Here is a 17,049-nt window from a genome sequence, read left to right as displayed (position 1 = left end):
CAGAACGGAGTAGGCCCTTCCAGCCTTTCGAGCTGATCTGCCCGCAACCCGATTTAACCCCAACCCAATTACAGGACAATTTACAATTGACCAATTAACACGGACACCTTTGGAATGCGGGAGGGAATCCACTCGGTCAAGGGCGGAATTGAACCTGTAATCCATTGAGCTAACCACTATGCTACCGTGCAGCCCCAATAAACCCTATGACTTGGCCTCCATAGCTGTCTGCGACGATGAATTCTACAGGTTCACTAAACTGGCTAAAGAAAGTCTTCATTTCTGTTCTAAAGTGATGTCCTTCTATTCTGAGGTTGTACCTTCTGGTCCTAGACTCCCCCTCTCTAGGAAACATCCTCTCCACATCCACCCTATCTAGGCTTTTCAATATTCAATCGTTTTCAATTAGATTCCCCCTCATTCTTCCAAACTCCAGCGAGTACAGGCCCAGAACTTTCTCCTCTGTTAACCCTATCATTCCCGGATTCCCAGGATCATTCTTGTGAATGTCCTCTGGATTCTCTCGTTCCAATGACAGCACATAATTTTCTAAAGGCACAAAACTGCCATTTCTTTAACCATTCTCCCAAACTAAATCCTTCTGCAGACTCCCAGCTTCTCCACCTATCTTCGTATCATCTGCAAACTCGGTCACAAAACCAACAAATCTGTCATCCAAATTATTGACATATAACATGAAAATGATCAGTTGCAATACTGACCCCCTGCAGTACATCACTAGTCACTGGCAGCCAACCAGAAAAGGTTCCCTTTATTCCCACTCTTTGCCTCCTGCCAATCTTCTATCTTTCCTATAATACCAGGTTCTTACTTATCCTGCTAAGAAGCCTCATTTGCAGCACCTCGTCAAAGGCCTTTGAAAATCCAAGTCAACAACATCGGTTGTCTATCCTGCCTGTTATTTCCTTAAATAATTCTAACAGATTTGTCAGGCAAGTTTTTCCCTTCATCATGTGATTCAAATACCCCAAAACCTCATACCAATGATGGACTTGAACATCTAAAACTGATGTCAGGATAACTGGCCTACAATTTCCTTTCTTCTGCCTCCTCTCTTCTTAAAGAGTCTTGAGGCAAATAGGGTGGATAAATTCCCAGGGGTTGGCAGGGGTCTCCTTGGACATTGTGGGTGAGTGCAGAAATTGCAGAGATATTTAAAAGTCCTTCAGTATGGGCGAGGTGCCGGCAGTCTGGAGGATAGCTACTGGTGTTCCATTGTTCGAGGAAGCTCTACGAATAAGTCAGTGTATTATAGTCCAGTGAGCCTGCTCTCAGTTGTGGATAAAATATTGGAATGCATTCTCAGGAACAGAATGTACAAGGATAAAGAAGGATTGATTAAGGATTGTCAACATGACTTTGTGAATGGTAGGTCATGTCTAACCAACCTTGTATAATTATTTGAGGAGAATACCAGGAAGGTTGATTAAGGAAGGGCAGTGAACATTGGCTCCAGGGATTTTAGCAAAGCCTTTGACAAAGTTCCTCATGGGAGGTTGGAAAATGCTTAATCCAGTTTATTACTTCATGCCCCATTTATTTTCCATCTCAATTTCATTTCCCCATAACGTCTGACGCCCTTACTAATCAAAAACCCATCAATCTCTAATTTAAATACACCCAGTGGCTTGGTTTCCCAGCCATCTGTGGCAATGAATTCCACAAATTCATCACCCTCAGGCTAAAGAGATTTCTCCTCATTTCTGTTCTAAAGGGACGTCCTCCTGTTCTGAGGCTGTGCCCTCTAGACCTAGACTCTCCCACTATTGGTAACATCCTCTGCACCTCCACTCTTTCAATGAGACCCCTGCTCATTCTCTGAACTCCAGTGAGTATAGACCCGGAGCCGTCAAATAGTCCTCATACATTAACCCTTTCATTTCTGGAATCATTCTCAGGATCCTCTCCAAGGTCGGCACACCATTCCTTATAAATGGGTTCTAAAACTGATGATAATACAGTATTCCAAATGTGAGGTGGAAGGAAACTAGAGGCCCAGGGCAAAGTCAGGCTCAAACCCAGGCCAAAGGCACTCTACCAGCTGACTGCACCAGAGTTTGTTCTTGTTGTGTATGACAGAAGTACCTGCCGTGGATACAGCTGAAATGGAGAGTTATCCTAACAGGTAAAGCTGAATGAAAGTCAGAATGAGAGTGAACTCACTGAAGCAGACAAAACGCACTCGTGATTTGACAAGATACAATGTCCTCACACTGACACATCTAAACCCAGGGATCAAACAGCTAAAAATTCAGATCAGAAGAAATTCCTTTAAGGTTGGCGATCCACAAAAGAGGGCCAAGTCTGAGGGTATTCACAAACAGCCCGCTGGCACACTGTCTCTGCCAACCATGATGAAAATTTAAAATCCAGGTGCACTCCGTTTCCTGCCTGTTCAATATCTGTCTAAATGCCTCTCACACATTCACAGGTGTGGAGAGAAATAAAAGATTTGAGAGCCATACAAAAAGGGATGATTGTACTAAAACATTAGCTACGATCTTACTAAATTGGAGAGCAGACATAACAGACAAAATAAGTCAGCCAGGTCCCATGTTTAGAAAGAACAAAGGTGAGGTCCTGATTCAGAGTCTAAACCAGAAACATTCTCTTCCCTACACAGATGATGAGTTCTCTCTCCAGATTCCAGAACCTGCAGCTTTCTGTCACTCCTTAACCTCCAGGTTGAATTGGTTGTGATGAAGGCACATTCAATGTTGGCACTCATTTCTAGAGGTGTAGAATATAAGAGCAGGGATGTGATGTTGAGGCTCTATAAGGCACTCGTGAGACCACACTTGGAGTATTGTGTGCAGTTTTGGGCTCCTTATTTTAGAAAGGATATACTGACATTGGAGAGGGTTCAGAGAAGATTCACAAGAATGATTCCAGGAATGAAAGGGTTACCATATGAGGAATGTCTGGCAGCTCTTGGGCTGTATCCCCTGGAGTTCAGGAGAATGAGGGGGAATCTCATAGTAACATTCCAAATGTTAAAAGGCCTGAACAGATTAGATATGGCAAAGGGATTCTAGGACAAGAGGGCATGACTTCAGGATTGAAGGACGTCCTTTTAGAACTGAGATGTGGAGAAATTATTTTAGTCAGAGGGTGGTAAGTCTGTGGAATTTGCTGCCATGAGTGGCTGTGGAGGCCAAGTCATTGGGTGCATTTAAGGCAGAGATAGATTGGTTCTTGATTAGCCAGGGCCTCAAAGGGTATGGGGTGAAAGCAGGGGAGTGGGGACGACTGGAAGAATTGGATCAGCCCATGATTGAATGGTGGAGCAGACCTGATGGACCGAATGGCCGACTTCTGTTCCTATATCTTACATGAACTGTGTCATGAAACCATCAATCTATAACTTCTCATTTGCTCACTAATTTGCCTACAGAAAGCTGTAATAAAAATAATTAAAAACTGCTTTTAAAAAAACAATCTTTATTTTGACTTTTAAAATACATAAGTAAAAAATCCTACTGTAGTTAAAAAGAAATAAATCTACTCAAAGCACACATGTGGTGGAAGGGTTTTGTGTATTCTGCAACAGCTGGAAGCTATACTCCACCCTGAGCAAAACCATCTCTCTTCCAGCCTGCCACACTGGCCCTCGGGGAGAAAGCCCGGTAGCAAGGAGAGGGCCCCATTGATGGGAAGGTGAACACATTCCCAACAACACAAGATGCTGGACAGACTCGGTGGGTCAGGCAACACTGAGGGAAGAAAATGGACGACATTTCTCACCAGATGAAGAGCCTCGACCAAAGATACAGACGGTCCATTTCCCTCCACAGATGCTGCCCGATCCATCAAGTTTCTCTAGATTCTGGTGTGATGCTCCAGACTTTAGCATCCAAAACTCTGGTGTCTACATTGAGACAATCCTGAACCTGCCCCATTGACTTCCAGACTTCTAAAGTTCCACTCTGTTAGCATTCAGCATGGGGACAGACCTGCCTACTTATGCCCAAACCCCAATAGCTCTGTGACCCCCCCCCCAGGAACTCACATATCTGCCCTGCATGGGCAAGAAGAAGGGGGCCAACCAAGGGAATGGCCAGAGGCAGGCACTTCTACCTTGGCGTCAGTTCCGGCTGGGCGTTTGCAGGAAGACCCAGGGCTTAGTCACAGAGGCTGTCCTCGGAGTCACTCTCATTGTCGGCCTGGAGCTGTAGGGCACCCACTGTCTGATCCAGCTCCTGCTGCAGCTGTTCCAGCTCCTGCTCCGAGCCCTCCGAACAGCAGGCCTCGGCCGCCTCCTCGGCCTTGAACGAGGCCAGCGGGGGCTTCTGGTGGGCCGGGACCACTGTGCCCTGGCACCTCTGCTGTAGGAAGGCGAGGGCGGCCTCCTGGATCAGCTGCATGCAGTCGGCCGTACCCAGCTCGGGTCCGTTTACCGAGATCTGTAGCAGGCTGTCAAGTAGGCCGGTGTCTTCGCAGCGACCACCCCGTAGTCGCGCTTCCAGCCTCCGCAGGGCAGCAAAGGCCCGGTCAGAGCGGGCTGGGGCCACGGGGGCTGAAAGTGCCACCTCGGCAAACTGCGTTAGGGCCGGGTACGTGCCCAGGCCCAAGAGGCGGCGCAGACAGCACTCAGTCGCTGAAGATTCGCCCAGTGACGAAGCTGCAGCACCAACCTTCCAGCCCGGCATCTCAAGCTTGAGTCGGGCCCACTCAGCCTGCAGCCGGGCCTCGGCAGCCGGGTCTCCGGGATGGAAATGAGAGGCCAAGGCCCCAACCTCAGCCTGCCCATGAGCAGCAAAGCCAGTGGAACCCGGGTCAGGCACCAAGTGGGGGTTAAAAGTGGAGAGGGTGGCCAACAGCGGAGCAGACGCCTCAAAGCGGCGACGTAAATCGGTCACCAACCGGGCAGTGTAGGTCTCCAACAGACCACTCAGCTCAGCCTCATCCCCAGCGCCCAGCGTTGGCAGGGCACAGCAGGACAAGCGGCCGCCGGGCTCCAGATCCACTCGCAGGCGAGTTAGCGCAGCCCGGGAGGAAGCAGCCTCCTCGAGCCTTTGCAGGGCCTGTCGTAGGAGGGACTCCAGGGCGGGCGGGTGGAGGCCACCCCGGCGCCAGGCCCGCGACAGGCCCAGCAGCGCAGCCGAAGCCTCCCGCAGGATATAGAGGGCCCCGGCAAAGCGCAGGCTGCCCAACTGGGCCAGCAGGCCAACAGCTGCTGCCTCAGCCTCACTCAGTGCTGAGAGGGCCCGCAACAGCGCCACGTAGTCATTGTAGGCGCCCTCCACCGAGGCCTCAAGGGAGAGTCGGCGGCGGCGACAGGCCCGTCTCAGCCGGCGCAGCAGTGCCGGTTTCAGACGGCCACTGGGCTGTGCAGCCGAGGCCCCAGCCAGACGGGCACTCAGGTAGGCTTCGGCCAGGCCGGGCGAACGCTCCAGCACCTCCCACAGCTGCTGCAGGTAGGCCTCAACCCGCAGCAGGGGGCGGCAGGTCGGGCAGCCCGAGGCGGCAGCCAACAATAGCCGGCGGCTCACACAATGCAGGCCCAGCAAGGCCGGGCTCAGCTCCCTCAGCCGGGACACGACTGCTGGCATCGCCTCGCCGCCGTCCGTCACCAGCGAAGCCAGCCGAGAGACTGGCAGCTCCAGGCAGCCCAAGGTGCGGCTGATCACTGCTGCCAACTCGTCAGCCGAGTCCCAGCCCCGGCCAGGGCCTGGGGCCTCGGCGAAGAGTAGCCCACTGGCCACCTCAACGCCAGGCTCAATGAACTGAGCGAAGGCCAGCAGCGAGGCCTCGGCTCCAGGACCGGCGCGCTCGCAGCGGATGCCGAAGGCGGGGGCGCGGCAGATGCGGCTGACGAGTCGCTGGCGGACAGCGGTGCCCAGTCCGCGGAACACTTCTTGAAGCGTATCGGCTCGCCGAAAGTGTGTGGTGGCACCTCCCGCTAGTCCCGCCTCACCAAGCAAGCGCAATGCGGGACGTAACTTTGCGGTGGGCAGTCCCTCGCGCGCCAGCCAATAGGCGGCGAGGAAAAGGGCGCGCAGAGAGGTGCCCTCCTGGCGCTCACGCTCGGCCATCTCGCGCTCAGACATACGGCCCGCCAGCTCAGCGTGCACAGCAGCGGCATGCTGCTGCGACTCAGCATGCACCTGCAGCGCCGACTTCTTGTAGCGCACAGCCGGCGTCCCGTTGAACACCTTGGTCTTGTTCTGCTTGTTCTGGGTGTCGTGACGCCGGCACAGGTAGCAGAACATGCCCTGGCCCTCTTCGTAGAGCAGCCAGTAAACACCGGTGCGCTCGCAGTAAGTCAGCTCACGGTCCGACAGCCACTTATGCACAAAGCGGTCCCCACGCCGCGGCTCAGCGGACACAGCCACCCGCTCACAGCCAGTGCGCACGCACTTGTAGTGTGCGTGAACACGCGCTGCCTCATAGCTGGCGAAGACATCGCGGAAGGCACACTCGAGGTCAACGGTGGAATCGGGGCTCCCACTCGGGACTGCCTCCTCCTGCCGGGCCTGGGGCTGGGCGGCAGCTGGTGATTCCTCCAGGGCTCCAGGTGGCGCTGCTGTAGGTGGAGGTGTGCTGCTGGGCTCCGGGTCTGCAGAGTCTAGGAGAGGAGAGAGAAAGGTGTCAGGGTGGGTGAGAGAGTGGACTTGTGGGCAGAGAAGGGAAGGGGTGTGGGGCAAGATGGTAGGGGGAGAGAGGAAGTGTGGGGAGGTGGGTTGAACAATCAGGCCACACTGGTCTGTCCTCAACTGTGCTTAATTATTGTAGGGAAATGGGGTTGAGCCCCATCAGGGTATGGTCACATTGAGTGGAGGGACTCTTTCTACACTTCTTCCTGCCTCAGTAAAGCAACTAGCATAATCAAATACTGTATCCCATCCACCCCACTCACTCTCACTTCTCCCTTCTCCCATCAAGCAGAAGATACAAAAGCACCTCCAGATTGTTATAGGACTGAATAGTTATCCCCATGGTAATCTGAGATGTCATTACCCCAAACCTCTCCAATCAGAGACATCCTCTCCAAAAACTTCCACCTAGTCATAGGCATCATTCCCAACTCTCCAATCAGAGACATCCTTTACCTGCACTTCCACCCAATCAGAAATTCTCCCCAAACCCTTCCACCCAATCAGTGACATTATCCCTCTTACAACTATACTTGCTCGAGAGATGGACAGAGTATACAGAAGTGAAGCAAAACAGCAGGTTATGGACCGTATGCAGATTACAGAGGAGGTAACACACACAAAATGCTAGAGGAACACAGGTCAGTTATCCCCATGGTAAACATAGAAACATTTTCTACGTTTCTATGTAACACACACACAAAATGCTAGAGGAACGCAGCAGGTCAGGCACAAGAGGCAGCCCATGGACTGAAATGTCGGAACAGGAATGGGAATTAGAATTAAAATTTTGGCCATCGGGAAGTTTTGCTTTTGGTGGCTGGAGTGGAGATGCTTGATGAAACATCCCCAATTTAGAACATTTCAACAATGTCGAACAGGCCGCATCAGGATCACCTGAGAGACAACCCCAGTAGGTTTGTGGGTGAAGTGTTGCCTCACCTGAAAGGACTGTTTGGGGCCTGGTATGAAGGAGATGAATGGGCAGGTGCAGCACTGCAAGCTGGAGGTGTTTGCTGTTTTCAGACAAATTAGGGTGGATAAATCCCTAGGGCTTGACAACGTATATCCCTCAGACCTTGTTGGAAGCTGGTGCAGAAATTGCAGAGCCCCTAGCAGATATTTAAAATGTCCTCAGCCGCAGAGGATTGGATGATAGCTAATGTTGTTCCATTATTTAAGAAAGGCTCTAAGAAAGATGGGAAGTTATAAGCTGGTGAGCCCCTGACATCAGTAATAGGTAAGTTAGTGGAAGGTATTCTAAGCGAACCGGTATTTAAGGATTTGAATAGAAATGGATTGAATAAGAATAGTCAATGTTGCTTTGTGCGTGGTAGGTCAGGTCTAACAAATCTTTCAAGAAAGTTACCAGGAAAGCTGACGAAAGCAAGGCAGTGGATGTTATCTACATGGACTTTAGCAAGGCCTTTGACAAAGTCCCACATGGGAGGATGGTCATGAAGAGTCAGTCAGTTGGCAGTCAAGATGAGGTAATAAACTGGATTAGACACTGGCTTCGGGAGAAGCCAGAGAATGTTAGTAGATATTCGCTTTCTGACTGGAGGCCTGTGTCTAGTGGTGTACTGCAGTGACTGTTGTTTGTCATCAATATAAACAATCTGGATAATAATGTTGTAAACTGAATCAGCAAATTTGCAGATGATACCAAGATTTGGGGTGTAGTGGACAAGGAACACTATTAAAGCTTGCAACTGGATCTATCTGGACCGGCTGGAAAAATGGCAGATGAAATTTAATACAGATAAGTGTGAGGTGTTGGACTTTGTGAGGACAAACACATGTAGATTTTACAAGTGTAGGGCACTAAGGAGTGTGGTAAAACAGAGGGAACCGGTAATACAGATACATAATTCTTTGAAAGTGGCATCACAGATAGGGTCATAAAGAGATCTTTTGGCATTTTCAAGACTCGAGGATCTGAGTTATAGGGAAAGGTTGAATAGGTTAGGACTTTATTCCCTTGAGCATAAGAGAATGAGGAGATATTTGATAGAGGTATACAAAATTATGAGGCATAGATAAATATAAGTACAGATGGCAGGGTGGAGATATGTCTCTACCAAGGAAGGTGGAAAGAACTCCTTCACTCTGCTAGCCTGTAGGTCACCCTTAGCTCCCCAATTAGGGTCAAGTGAAGCCATGGGAGCAAGTGGTGGATGGTCATATGAACAGTTAGTGCATATCACAAGACCTGGTTATGCAGCCACTGAAAATTGATATTGACAGTGGTCACCCATCTTGTAAAGACACTGCCCAGAAGAAGACAAAGGCAAACCATTTCTGTAGGAAAACTTGCCAAGAACAATCATGATTATGGGACCATGATCGCCTACGTCATACGACACAGCACGTGATGATGATGAGGAGGCTTTTCCCACTGAGGTTGCGTGAGACTGGAATTAGAGGTCATGGAGAAAAGGTGACAGATGTAATGTTCAAGGGGAACTTCTTCACTCAGAGGGTGGTGAGAGTGTGGAACGAGCTGCCAGTGGAAGTGGTGGATGCAGGTTCGATTTCAATATTTAAAAGAAATTGGAATAGATTCATGGATGGGAGACATGGGGAGCGCTACGGTCCGGGTACAGGCAGGTTAATAATTTGGTACGGACTAGATGGGGCAAATGTCTAATTTCTGTGCTATAATGCTCTGTAAAAGGAAGGAAGAGGGGGAACCAGAGGGATTGATGGACAAGCGAGGAGAAATGAAGGAGAGAGGGTAACCAGAGAGGGGTTAGAAAAAAGAGAGGAGGGAGAGGGGAGAATTTACCAGAAGTTGAAGAAGTCATTGCCTCCTTCCCCTCCTCTCAGTTTCTTATTCTGGATTCTGCCCCCCTCCGATCCAGTCCTGTTGTAGGGTTTTGGTCTGAAACGTTGACTGTTTCTCCCCCTCCCTCGCTTAGATGCCACTGAGTTCCTCCAGCATTTTGTGTGTGTTGCTCAAGATCTCCAGCAGCTGCTGAATCTCTTACGGTTAGAGTTTGGTAATGGACTGGTTCCACTGGAACTTCAGCCAGTAGGTTTAACACCTTGATGGCCCTGGTCCTCAGTTCCTTGCCAACTCACGCCCCTGGGAGCCTTGGATACTCACGGCCGCACACACTGCAGGTGAACCTCCTCCTCTTGGCCGTCGTGAAGCCGCTGCCTGGGTCAACAGTGTCCCCACAGGCTCCAATGGTCACAGTCAGACCGACAGGAGGCTGCTCGTCCAGACCGCTTCCCTCCTGCTGATCAGGGGTGGAGGGGAGGGCCTCATCTCCCTGGGACAGGGAACCCCCGACTCCCTCGGCCTCCTCCCCCAGGCCCCTGCTGTCGGTGGGGGCTCCAGTGGGCACAGCGCCACTGGCGTGCGAGTACAGGTGATCCCGCAGGCTGCCCCTGGCAGAGAACCTCTCCCCACAGTAGTGGCAGGAGTAGAGCTTGTGGGTCTTGCTCCGCTTAAAGTTGAGACCGGGGACCTGCAGACCCCTGGACGCTGCCGCAGATGACGGGGGGAGGCTCTGGCCGCTCTCCTCTGCTCCCATCTCCTGGCCAATGGGAGGACGGGCGTACCGGTGCTCAGGGATGTTGGCCACTCCCAGGGTCATCTGACTGGTCTGCTCCGCGGTCAGAGTGGTGACCCCGCTCCGGCTTCCAGGGGGCACTGGCAGCTTCTGTGAGCCCGAGATCTGGATGCCGTAGAGGTTGGGCGACTGAAGGGATGGCACCTCGGGGTGCTGGGTGAACGCCTGTCCCCCTTGGCTCGGGTCATGGACCAGGTTGTAGGCATGCAGGAATCGGATGCCCTCCTCCAGGCGGTTGGGGTCTACCGGCTGCTTTGGACCCTTGCCCGTGTACATGAGGTGTAGTAAGTAGCTGAAGATGTCTGGCTGGATGTCCATTGGCTGCACTTTGATGTAGTCACTGTCAGGGAGAGGGGATGGAGGGAGAAAGAAGGTGTGAAGGAGTGAGAGCCGGGGGGGGGGGGGGGGGGGTGGAGGTGGGAGAGTAGGGAAGGGGGAGAGAAATCAAAACAGCACTTTCAAAAAAACATGAAACTCCTGGCACACGCATTCCCCCAGCAGATCTGTCTCAGGCACAGGATTCCAGCACTGGCAGCTGACCCTGACAACAAGAGACCCAAACCCATAACTTTGGTTAATAGGACAGGAAAGGAAAAATGAAAGCAAAAAGTGCTGGAATAACTCACCAGGTCAGTCAGCAACTGTGAAGAGAGCACCAGGGAAACATAATTCCCTGAAAGTACCCATGAGTAGATAGAGTGATAAAGAAGGCATATGACATCTTTTCTTACTGCTACAGGCAGAGACTATAAAAGTCAGAAGGTCATGTTGCAATTTATAAAACTTGGGATAGGCCACATTTGGAGTAGTGTACACTGAGGGCCTGAGCTGTGAGGAGAGGCTGGACAAACTTGGGTTGTTTTCTCTGGAGTGGTAGAGACTGAGGGGGAGACGAGACAGAGGTTTATAAAATGATGCAAGATACAGACAGAAAAGACAGTGTCTTTTATCGCAGGGTACCAGAGGGCACAGGTTTAAGGTGTGAGGGGAAATGTTTAAAGGGGGAGTGCTGCTGCCCCTTAGCACCTGAGGTCCTGGTTCAGTGACCTCTGGTGCTCTGTTTGGAGTTTGTATGTTCTCCCTCTGACCTTGAGTTTTGCTGTTTCCTTCTACATCCCAAAGGGCTGATGTGGCTGAAGGGGTCATTCACTTCAAAGCCCATCAAGCTGTGATGTTGATCCCAATTGGCTGCTGTGAATTGCCCCCAGAGTGTGGGTGGGTAGAATCTATGGGGAAGATGATTAGAATGTGGAGAGAAAAAAATGGTCATATTCCATCTGGGTAGCCTCCAACCTGACAGCATGAACTCTTATTTCCTCTACCCACCCCTCTTTCTTTCCATTCCGGTACCCCTCTTACCCCTTCTCTCATGCCTACAACCTCCCTCTGATGCCCCTCCTCTTTCCCCTTCTCCCATGGTCCACTTTCCTCTCCTATCAGGTTCCTTCTTCTTCTGCCCTTTACCTTGTCCACCTACCCCCTCCCAACTTTTTATTACACCACCTCCCCCCTCGCCTGGTCTCACCTACACCCGCCAGCTTGTACTCCTTCCCCACCCTCCACCTTCTTATCCTGGCTTCTGTCCCCTTCCTTTCTAGTCCTGATGAAAAGTGTCAGCCCAAAATGTCATTTGTTTATGCCTCCTGACCTGCTGCATTCTTCCAGCATGTTTTGTGTGGTAACAGTGTGAATGTGTGGATGAACCCACAGGGTCTGTTTTTGTACTGTGAGTGAAGGGTAGAGAAGTCCCATGAACAAGGGGGAGTCTGAACAAGCTGTAGGAGGAAGGCTGAGAATGCCTCTTACCTGGACTGATGAATGAAGATCATCTTGAAGTAGTTGGAGAATGCAGCCAGCACAGCTCGATGGGCTTTGAAGTGAATGTCCCCTACGGCCACGGTGCAGTCACACAGGAAGCCAAACTCCCTCTGGACATTCAGCTGCTGCAGCAGGACCACACTGTGATTCGCCACGTCCATAGCGTCGCCCCAGCCCTGCAGGGAATAAAGCCGCACAATTTATATTTGGTACCGCCCTTTAAAAGTTCAAATTCAGAGCAAACTTATTACCAAAGAACATATATGTCACCATATACAACCCTGCGATTCATTTTCTTGCAGGCAGACTCAATAAATCCAATAACCATAGCAGAATTAATGAAAGAACACACCAACCAGTGTGTAAAAGACCACAAAATGCAATAAATATCAAGAACGTGTAATGTTCTATGTTTGCCCAAACCCCAACCAAAGACAGGGTATCTGAGATGAACAACAAAATGGGCTCATTAACCATTACAGCACAGTACAGGCCCTTCAGCCCACAATGTTACCCTCCATTTCCTATTATCCATGTGTCTACTAAGAATTTGTTCAATGCCCTTTTACTATACCTCTGGCTGGACATTACAAACACTCATCACTCTGTGTAAAAAGAAACTTACCTCTATACCTCCATCTATACTTTACCTTAAAATTATGCTCCTCGAATTAGCCATTTCCACCCTTGGGAAAATGTCTCTGGCTGTTCAATCTTCTAATCTTCACTCCAGTGAGAAAAGTCCTCCAGAAAGTTCACACCTCAGAACAACATAGGAGACTACCTACTGTGTGTGGCTCAACATTGTTTATAAGACCATAAGACATAGGAATAGAATCAGGCCATTCGGCCCATCAAGTCTGCTCCACCAATCTATCGTGGATGATTGATTACATTGGCCAACAAAGATTCTGCTTCCTGATTACTTTTGGATGTACCTTATGGATTTTGGGCTGCTGATCAAGAAAATCACCGTCAAATTTCCCTATCATGCACCATTTTTTAAAATCATCTACATTTGTTATTTCAATTTATATTTCAAGTCAGAATGACAGATGCCGAGATTAATGAAGGCTTTTCTTGTTGGTTCACAAATCAAACAGGTCATCAATGATAGGCAATTCAAAGAACTTCTGGTGGGACCAGAGAAAATTACATGGAAGGCATTCAAAGATGCTGTTGAAAATTTTCTTGGCAGCTGGCTGACAACATGCTTCAAGCACACAAAACCATTAAGAGAAAAATGTCACTCAAGATTCATTTTCTGCATTCCCATTTAGACTTCTTCCCTGCAAATCTTGGAACTGTCAGTGACAAGCATGGTGAAAGGTTTTACCAGGGCATTTTTGTCTTGGAGAAATGATATCAGGGCACCTGGAATCCATCAGCGCTAGCTGATTATGGTTGGCCACTTAAGCAAGGAGCCGCAGGCACCGAGTACACACGAAAATTATCAATAAAACATTTTTAGTTTAGTTGAACTATTGCAAAACATCAGCACTGTTATCCAATTAAATGCATTATATTCAATAAAAATTATTTTTTTTCTCCAAATTCCTGTGTAGTCTGAAATCATATTTGTGTTCAGCTTCAAGTGGTCTATCATGAACAAAACAAAATTCTGAGAAAGCAACACTTTTGAAAAAATTTGTTGTCCAGTGTTATCCCTGTCAACCTGTCTCCTTCCTTCTCCCTATAAGCTTTGTTGTTGCTCCACTGGGTGGCACTTCTGCTGTTTCCGTAGCATCTGAATGTTTTTTATGAGGCAGAGTTCAACCTAGCACAGATGGAAAGCGTGCAAGGGCCTGGGTGGATTCAAACTCGGAACCATTTGCCATTATATCACTGGCTGGCTATTATAACCTTTGATGCCCTCACTAATTAACAACCTATTTCCACTTTAAATATACCCAATGACTTGGCCTGTGGCAATGAATTCCATAGATTCACCACCCTCTGGCAAAATAAACTCGTCACACCATCTAGTAACAATTCCAGGCACAATCAAATCCTGGCACAGCCCACAGATTCTAAGATGACATGAGATATTGAAGAGATCATATTTGGATAATTTGGAGTATGGTGTATAGTTTTGGTTATGCTCTTATAGGACAGATATCATTAAACTGGAAAGAGTGCAGAGAAGATTTTGAAAGATGTTACTAGGACTAGAGGATCTGAGTTATAGGGAGGGTTGGCCAGGACGGGTCTTTACTCCTTGCAGTGCAGGGGAATGAGGGGTGAACTTACAGAAGTGTTTAAAATTATGACATAGATAAGGTGGATGTTAATGCTCTTTTCCCCAGGGTAGGGTGTCCAAAACTGGGGGGTGGGGGGGGGGTGGGGACGGTTGAAGGTCTAGGGTGAGATGGAAAAGGTTAAAAAGGGACCCGAGGGGCAACTTTTCCATGCAGAGGACGGTGAGTGTATAGAATGAGATTCCAGAGGAAGTGTTTGAGGCAGGTACGATTATACTTGGATAGGTACACGTAGGGTCAGAGCATGGAGGGATACGGGCCGTAGGCAGGAAATTGGAACCAGCTGGGTGGGTGGGCACATTGGTCGGGATTGGGTGGAAGGGCCTGAATCCCTATATTGCTGTGATTCTAAGGGAGGATTTTTAAAGGGAACCTGAGGGCAAAGTGATTTTTATACAGAGTAGTTGATATTTAGACCTTGCTGCCAGAGAAAGGAGGTGGTTGAATTGCTAAGACGTGGGATGCAGACCTAGTCTGGGCAAGCGGGATTGATGTAGATTCGCATGGACGTAGCGAACGCAGTGAGTGTGATTCTCCCACAGTTGAGGCTTCTGTGCCCAGAGATGGGGAGGGTTTGGCACATGCATACACATACGATGACAGATACTGAAAGGACATTCACTCAGAAATGAAAGAATTTCATGTGCTTTTCTCTAAGTATGGGAAACGAGGCCTTTAAATCCTACTGTGCAGATTGAAGTAACCATATTAGCAAGTAATGGAGATGAGGCGCAGTGTACTTTCCCTCTCGTGCCGTGATACCTGGACCCAGTGCCCTGCTGACTGAGTACCGAACCAGCATAACTATCATCTCAAAAGGATCTGAACTGGCATCATTCGTTTCTTGACAGGGCACTTCTCCCAGCTGTGCTGGTCAGACTCAGCTTTATCACACGTACACAGAAACACGCAGTGAACTGCAGTACTGCATTAACAACCAACACAACCAAGCGTGTGCTCGGGCAAACCCATAAGTGTCACCATGTGTCTGGCACCAACTTAGCACGTCCACCATGCTCCTCAGAACACCCCAAGCAGAAACCACAATACAACAAAGCTAAACTAGCCCCTTTCCCATCCTCCCACTCACCAACAGGCCAGTCCTAGGCACCAGAATTAACACAGTTGATGTTAGTTCAGTCCTTAGTCCAAATTAACACCACCTCCGAGTCCACAATTTCAGAGTGAGCCTTACCAGGAGAGAGGGAAGGCATTCTCACCTGACCACATCTCAGGGGAAGTTAAACCAGAAGACATATGAGCAGAATTTAGGCCATTCACCCCATCGAATCTGCTCTGCCATTCCATTATGGCTGATTTATTTTCCCTCTCAACCCCATACCCCCACCTTCTCCCCGTAACCCTTGAAGTCAGCTGGGCAGGTGAAGTCACATCTGATTACCCTGATTGTAACAACAATCCTACACAATAGAGTGTATGATTTCTGTCCCTATTCACAGGGGCAGAGTGCCCACAGTCTCACCTCAGCACTGAGACCCAGGCTGACAGGGCAGTGTCACACTGATGCACTCAGTGAAGATGGCCACCTGAAGAGACATTCACTCCCTCTATAAGTGGCACATGGTGGGTACCCAACTGCTAATGGCTACCCAACAAGACTGCACAAAGTCTCACCACCTCCCCCATCCCTGCAAAGGTAACACAGGCATGAAAACAAAGCTTCCAGCTGCCCCCTCCTGCACCAGCTCCCCAGCTGCACTCGCCCCTCCCCACATTTACACGCACTCTCCTCTCTCCAGCTCCCACTCCCCATCCTTTCACCTCCCCCCTTCAGCTCCTCCTTTCTGCAGCCACCTGTGCACTGCGCTCCCGCGGGCCGGGCCCAGCCGGGCTGCGAGCTGCTTCAGCTGCAGGCTCCGGTACAGGCGCCGCGCCTCTGCTCGGATCGGCCCCAAACTCTGTCCACAGAGTCTGCAGATCTTGTCCTGGGCCGGGGATTGGCGCCGGGCCTGTGAGCCACCCTCCCCGGGTCCCTCGCCCGCCGACTTCCACCTCCTGCTGCCGCTCTGGTCCGTCATCTGCTTCCCGTTCCCCCGGTCCCTCAACGCCTCATCTTCTTTCCCCTCTCCATCGCCACTCACCCGTTCCGTCGCCTCGCAACCTCTGGGGTCACCGGACGCACAGCGTGACGTCACTCCACTCAGGGCGACCGAATTTCACAGCGAGCCACGTCACGGCGACGACAACGTCCAACCGGTAACAATGATGTCACACGGGAATTTGACAGTGCTAGTGATGTCACTGCATGAGCCCTCAGTTAAGTCACGACGAGATTCTCCCACCGGCGATGACGTCACAACGGGAGTTCCCATAACTCGGTGTTGTCACAACGGGTATCTCTTACTAACAAGGGGACCCACCCAATAATAGTGAAGTCACGAGGGGACCCACCCAGTAATAGTGAAGTCACGAGGGGACCCACCCAGTAATAGTGATGTCACGAGGGGACCCACCCAGTAATAGTGATGTCACAAGAGCAGTTCCCGCTAACTGTGCCATCACATGGTAAATCTCCAATAGCAGAGACGCCACTCAAACAGCCATCTCAAGTCTCCCAATAACGGAGCAAAACCTCTGGAGAAGAATTCCTCCAATGATAATGTGTGGTTCCAAGGTAGAACAGGGGCGTGTTATCAGCACGGCCTTCCCACTTCCTCTGTCTCCTCTACAGATATCCACTATTCATTTAATATCATGATGGGAGCCCCCACCCACTGCATGGTGAGACCTCAATCCAAAATATCACCATGGTAT

The 17,049-nt window shown here is 50.0% G+C and overlaps 1 protein-coding gene across 2 annotated transcripts; it reads right to left on the bottom strand.

Moving 5' to 3' along the window:
• Nucleotides 1-3,445: 3,445 nt before the first annotated feature.
• Nucleotides 3,446-16,514, bottom strand: LOC140724808 (uncharacterized). 2 transcript variants are annotated; one of them, XM_073039445.1, is made up of 4 exons: nucleotides 16,377-16,514; nucleotides 12,005-12,192; nucleotides 9,727-10,538; nucleotides 3,446-6,589 (listed from the first exon to the last, which is right to left on the bottom strand). In XM_073039445.1, the coding sequence occupies exons 2-4, from the start codon at nucleotides 12,175-12,177 to the stop codon at nucleotides 4,143-4,145; spliced, it is 3,432 nt and encodes a 1,143-aa protein (XP_072895546.1). In that variant the 5' UTR covers nucleotides 12,178-12,192; nucleotides 16,377-16,514; the 3' UTR covers nucleotides 3,446-4,142. The 2 variants fall into 2 exon arrangements, with proteins under 2 accessions (XP_072895546.1, XP_072895547.1); XM_073039446.1 differs by lacking the exon at nucleotides 16,377-16,514 and adding an exon at nucleotides 16,090-16,223.
• Between the last annotated feature and the right edge of the window lie 535 nt (nucleotides 16,515-17,049).

The sequence above is a fragment of the Hemitrygon akajei genome, chromosome 3 (genome assembly GCF_048418815.1).
Source record: "Hemitrygon akajei chromosome 3, sHemAka1.3, whole genome shotgun sequence".
NCBI lineage: Eukaryota > Metazoa > Chordata > Chondrichthyes > Myliobatiformes > Dasyatidae > Hemitrygon > Hemitrygon akajei.
Note: the sequence above shows the minus strand (reverse complement) of the source record. Positions and strands in the feature narration are given on the sequence as shown.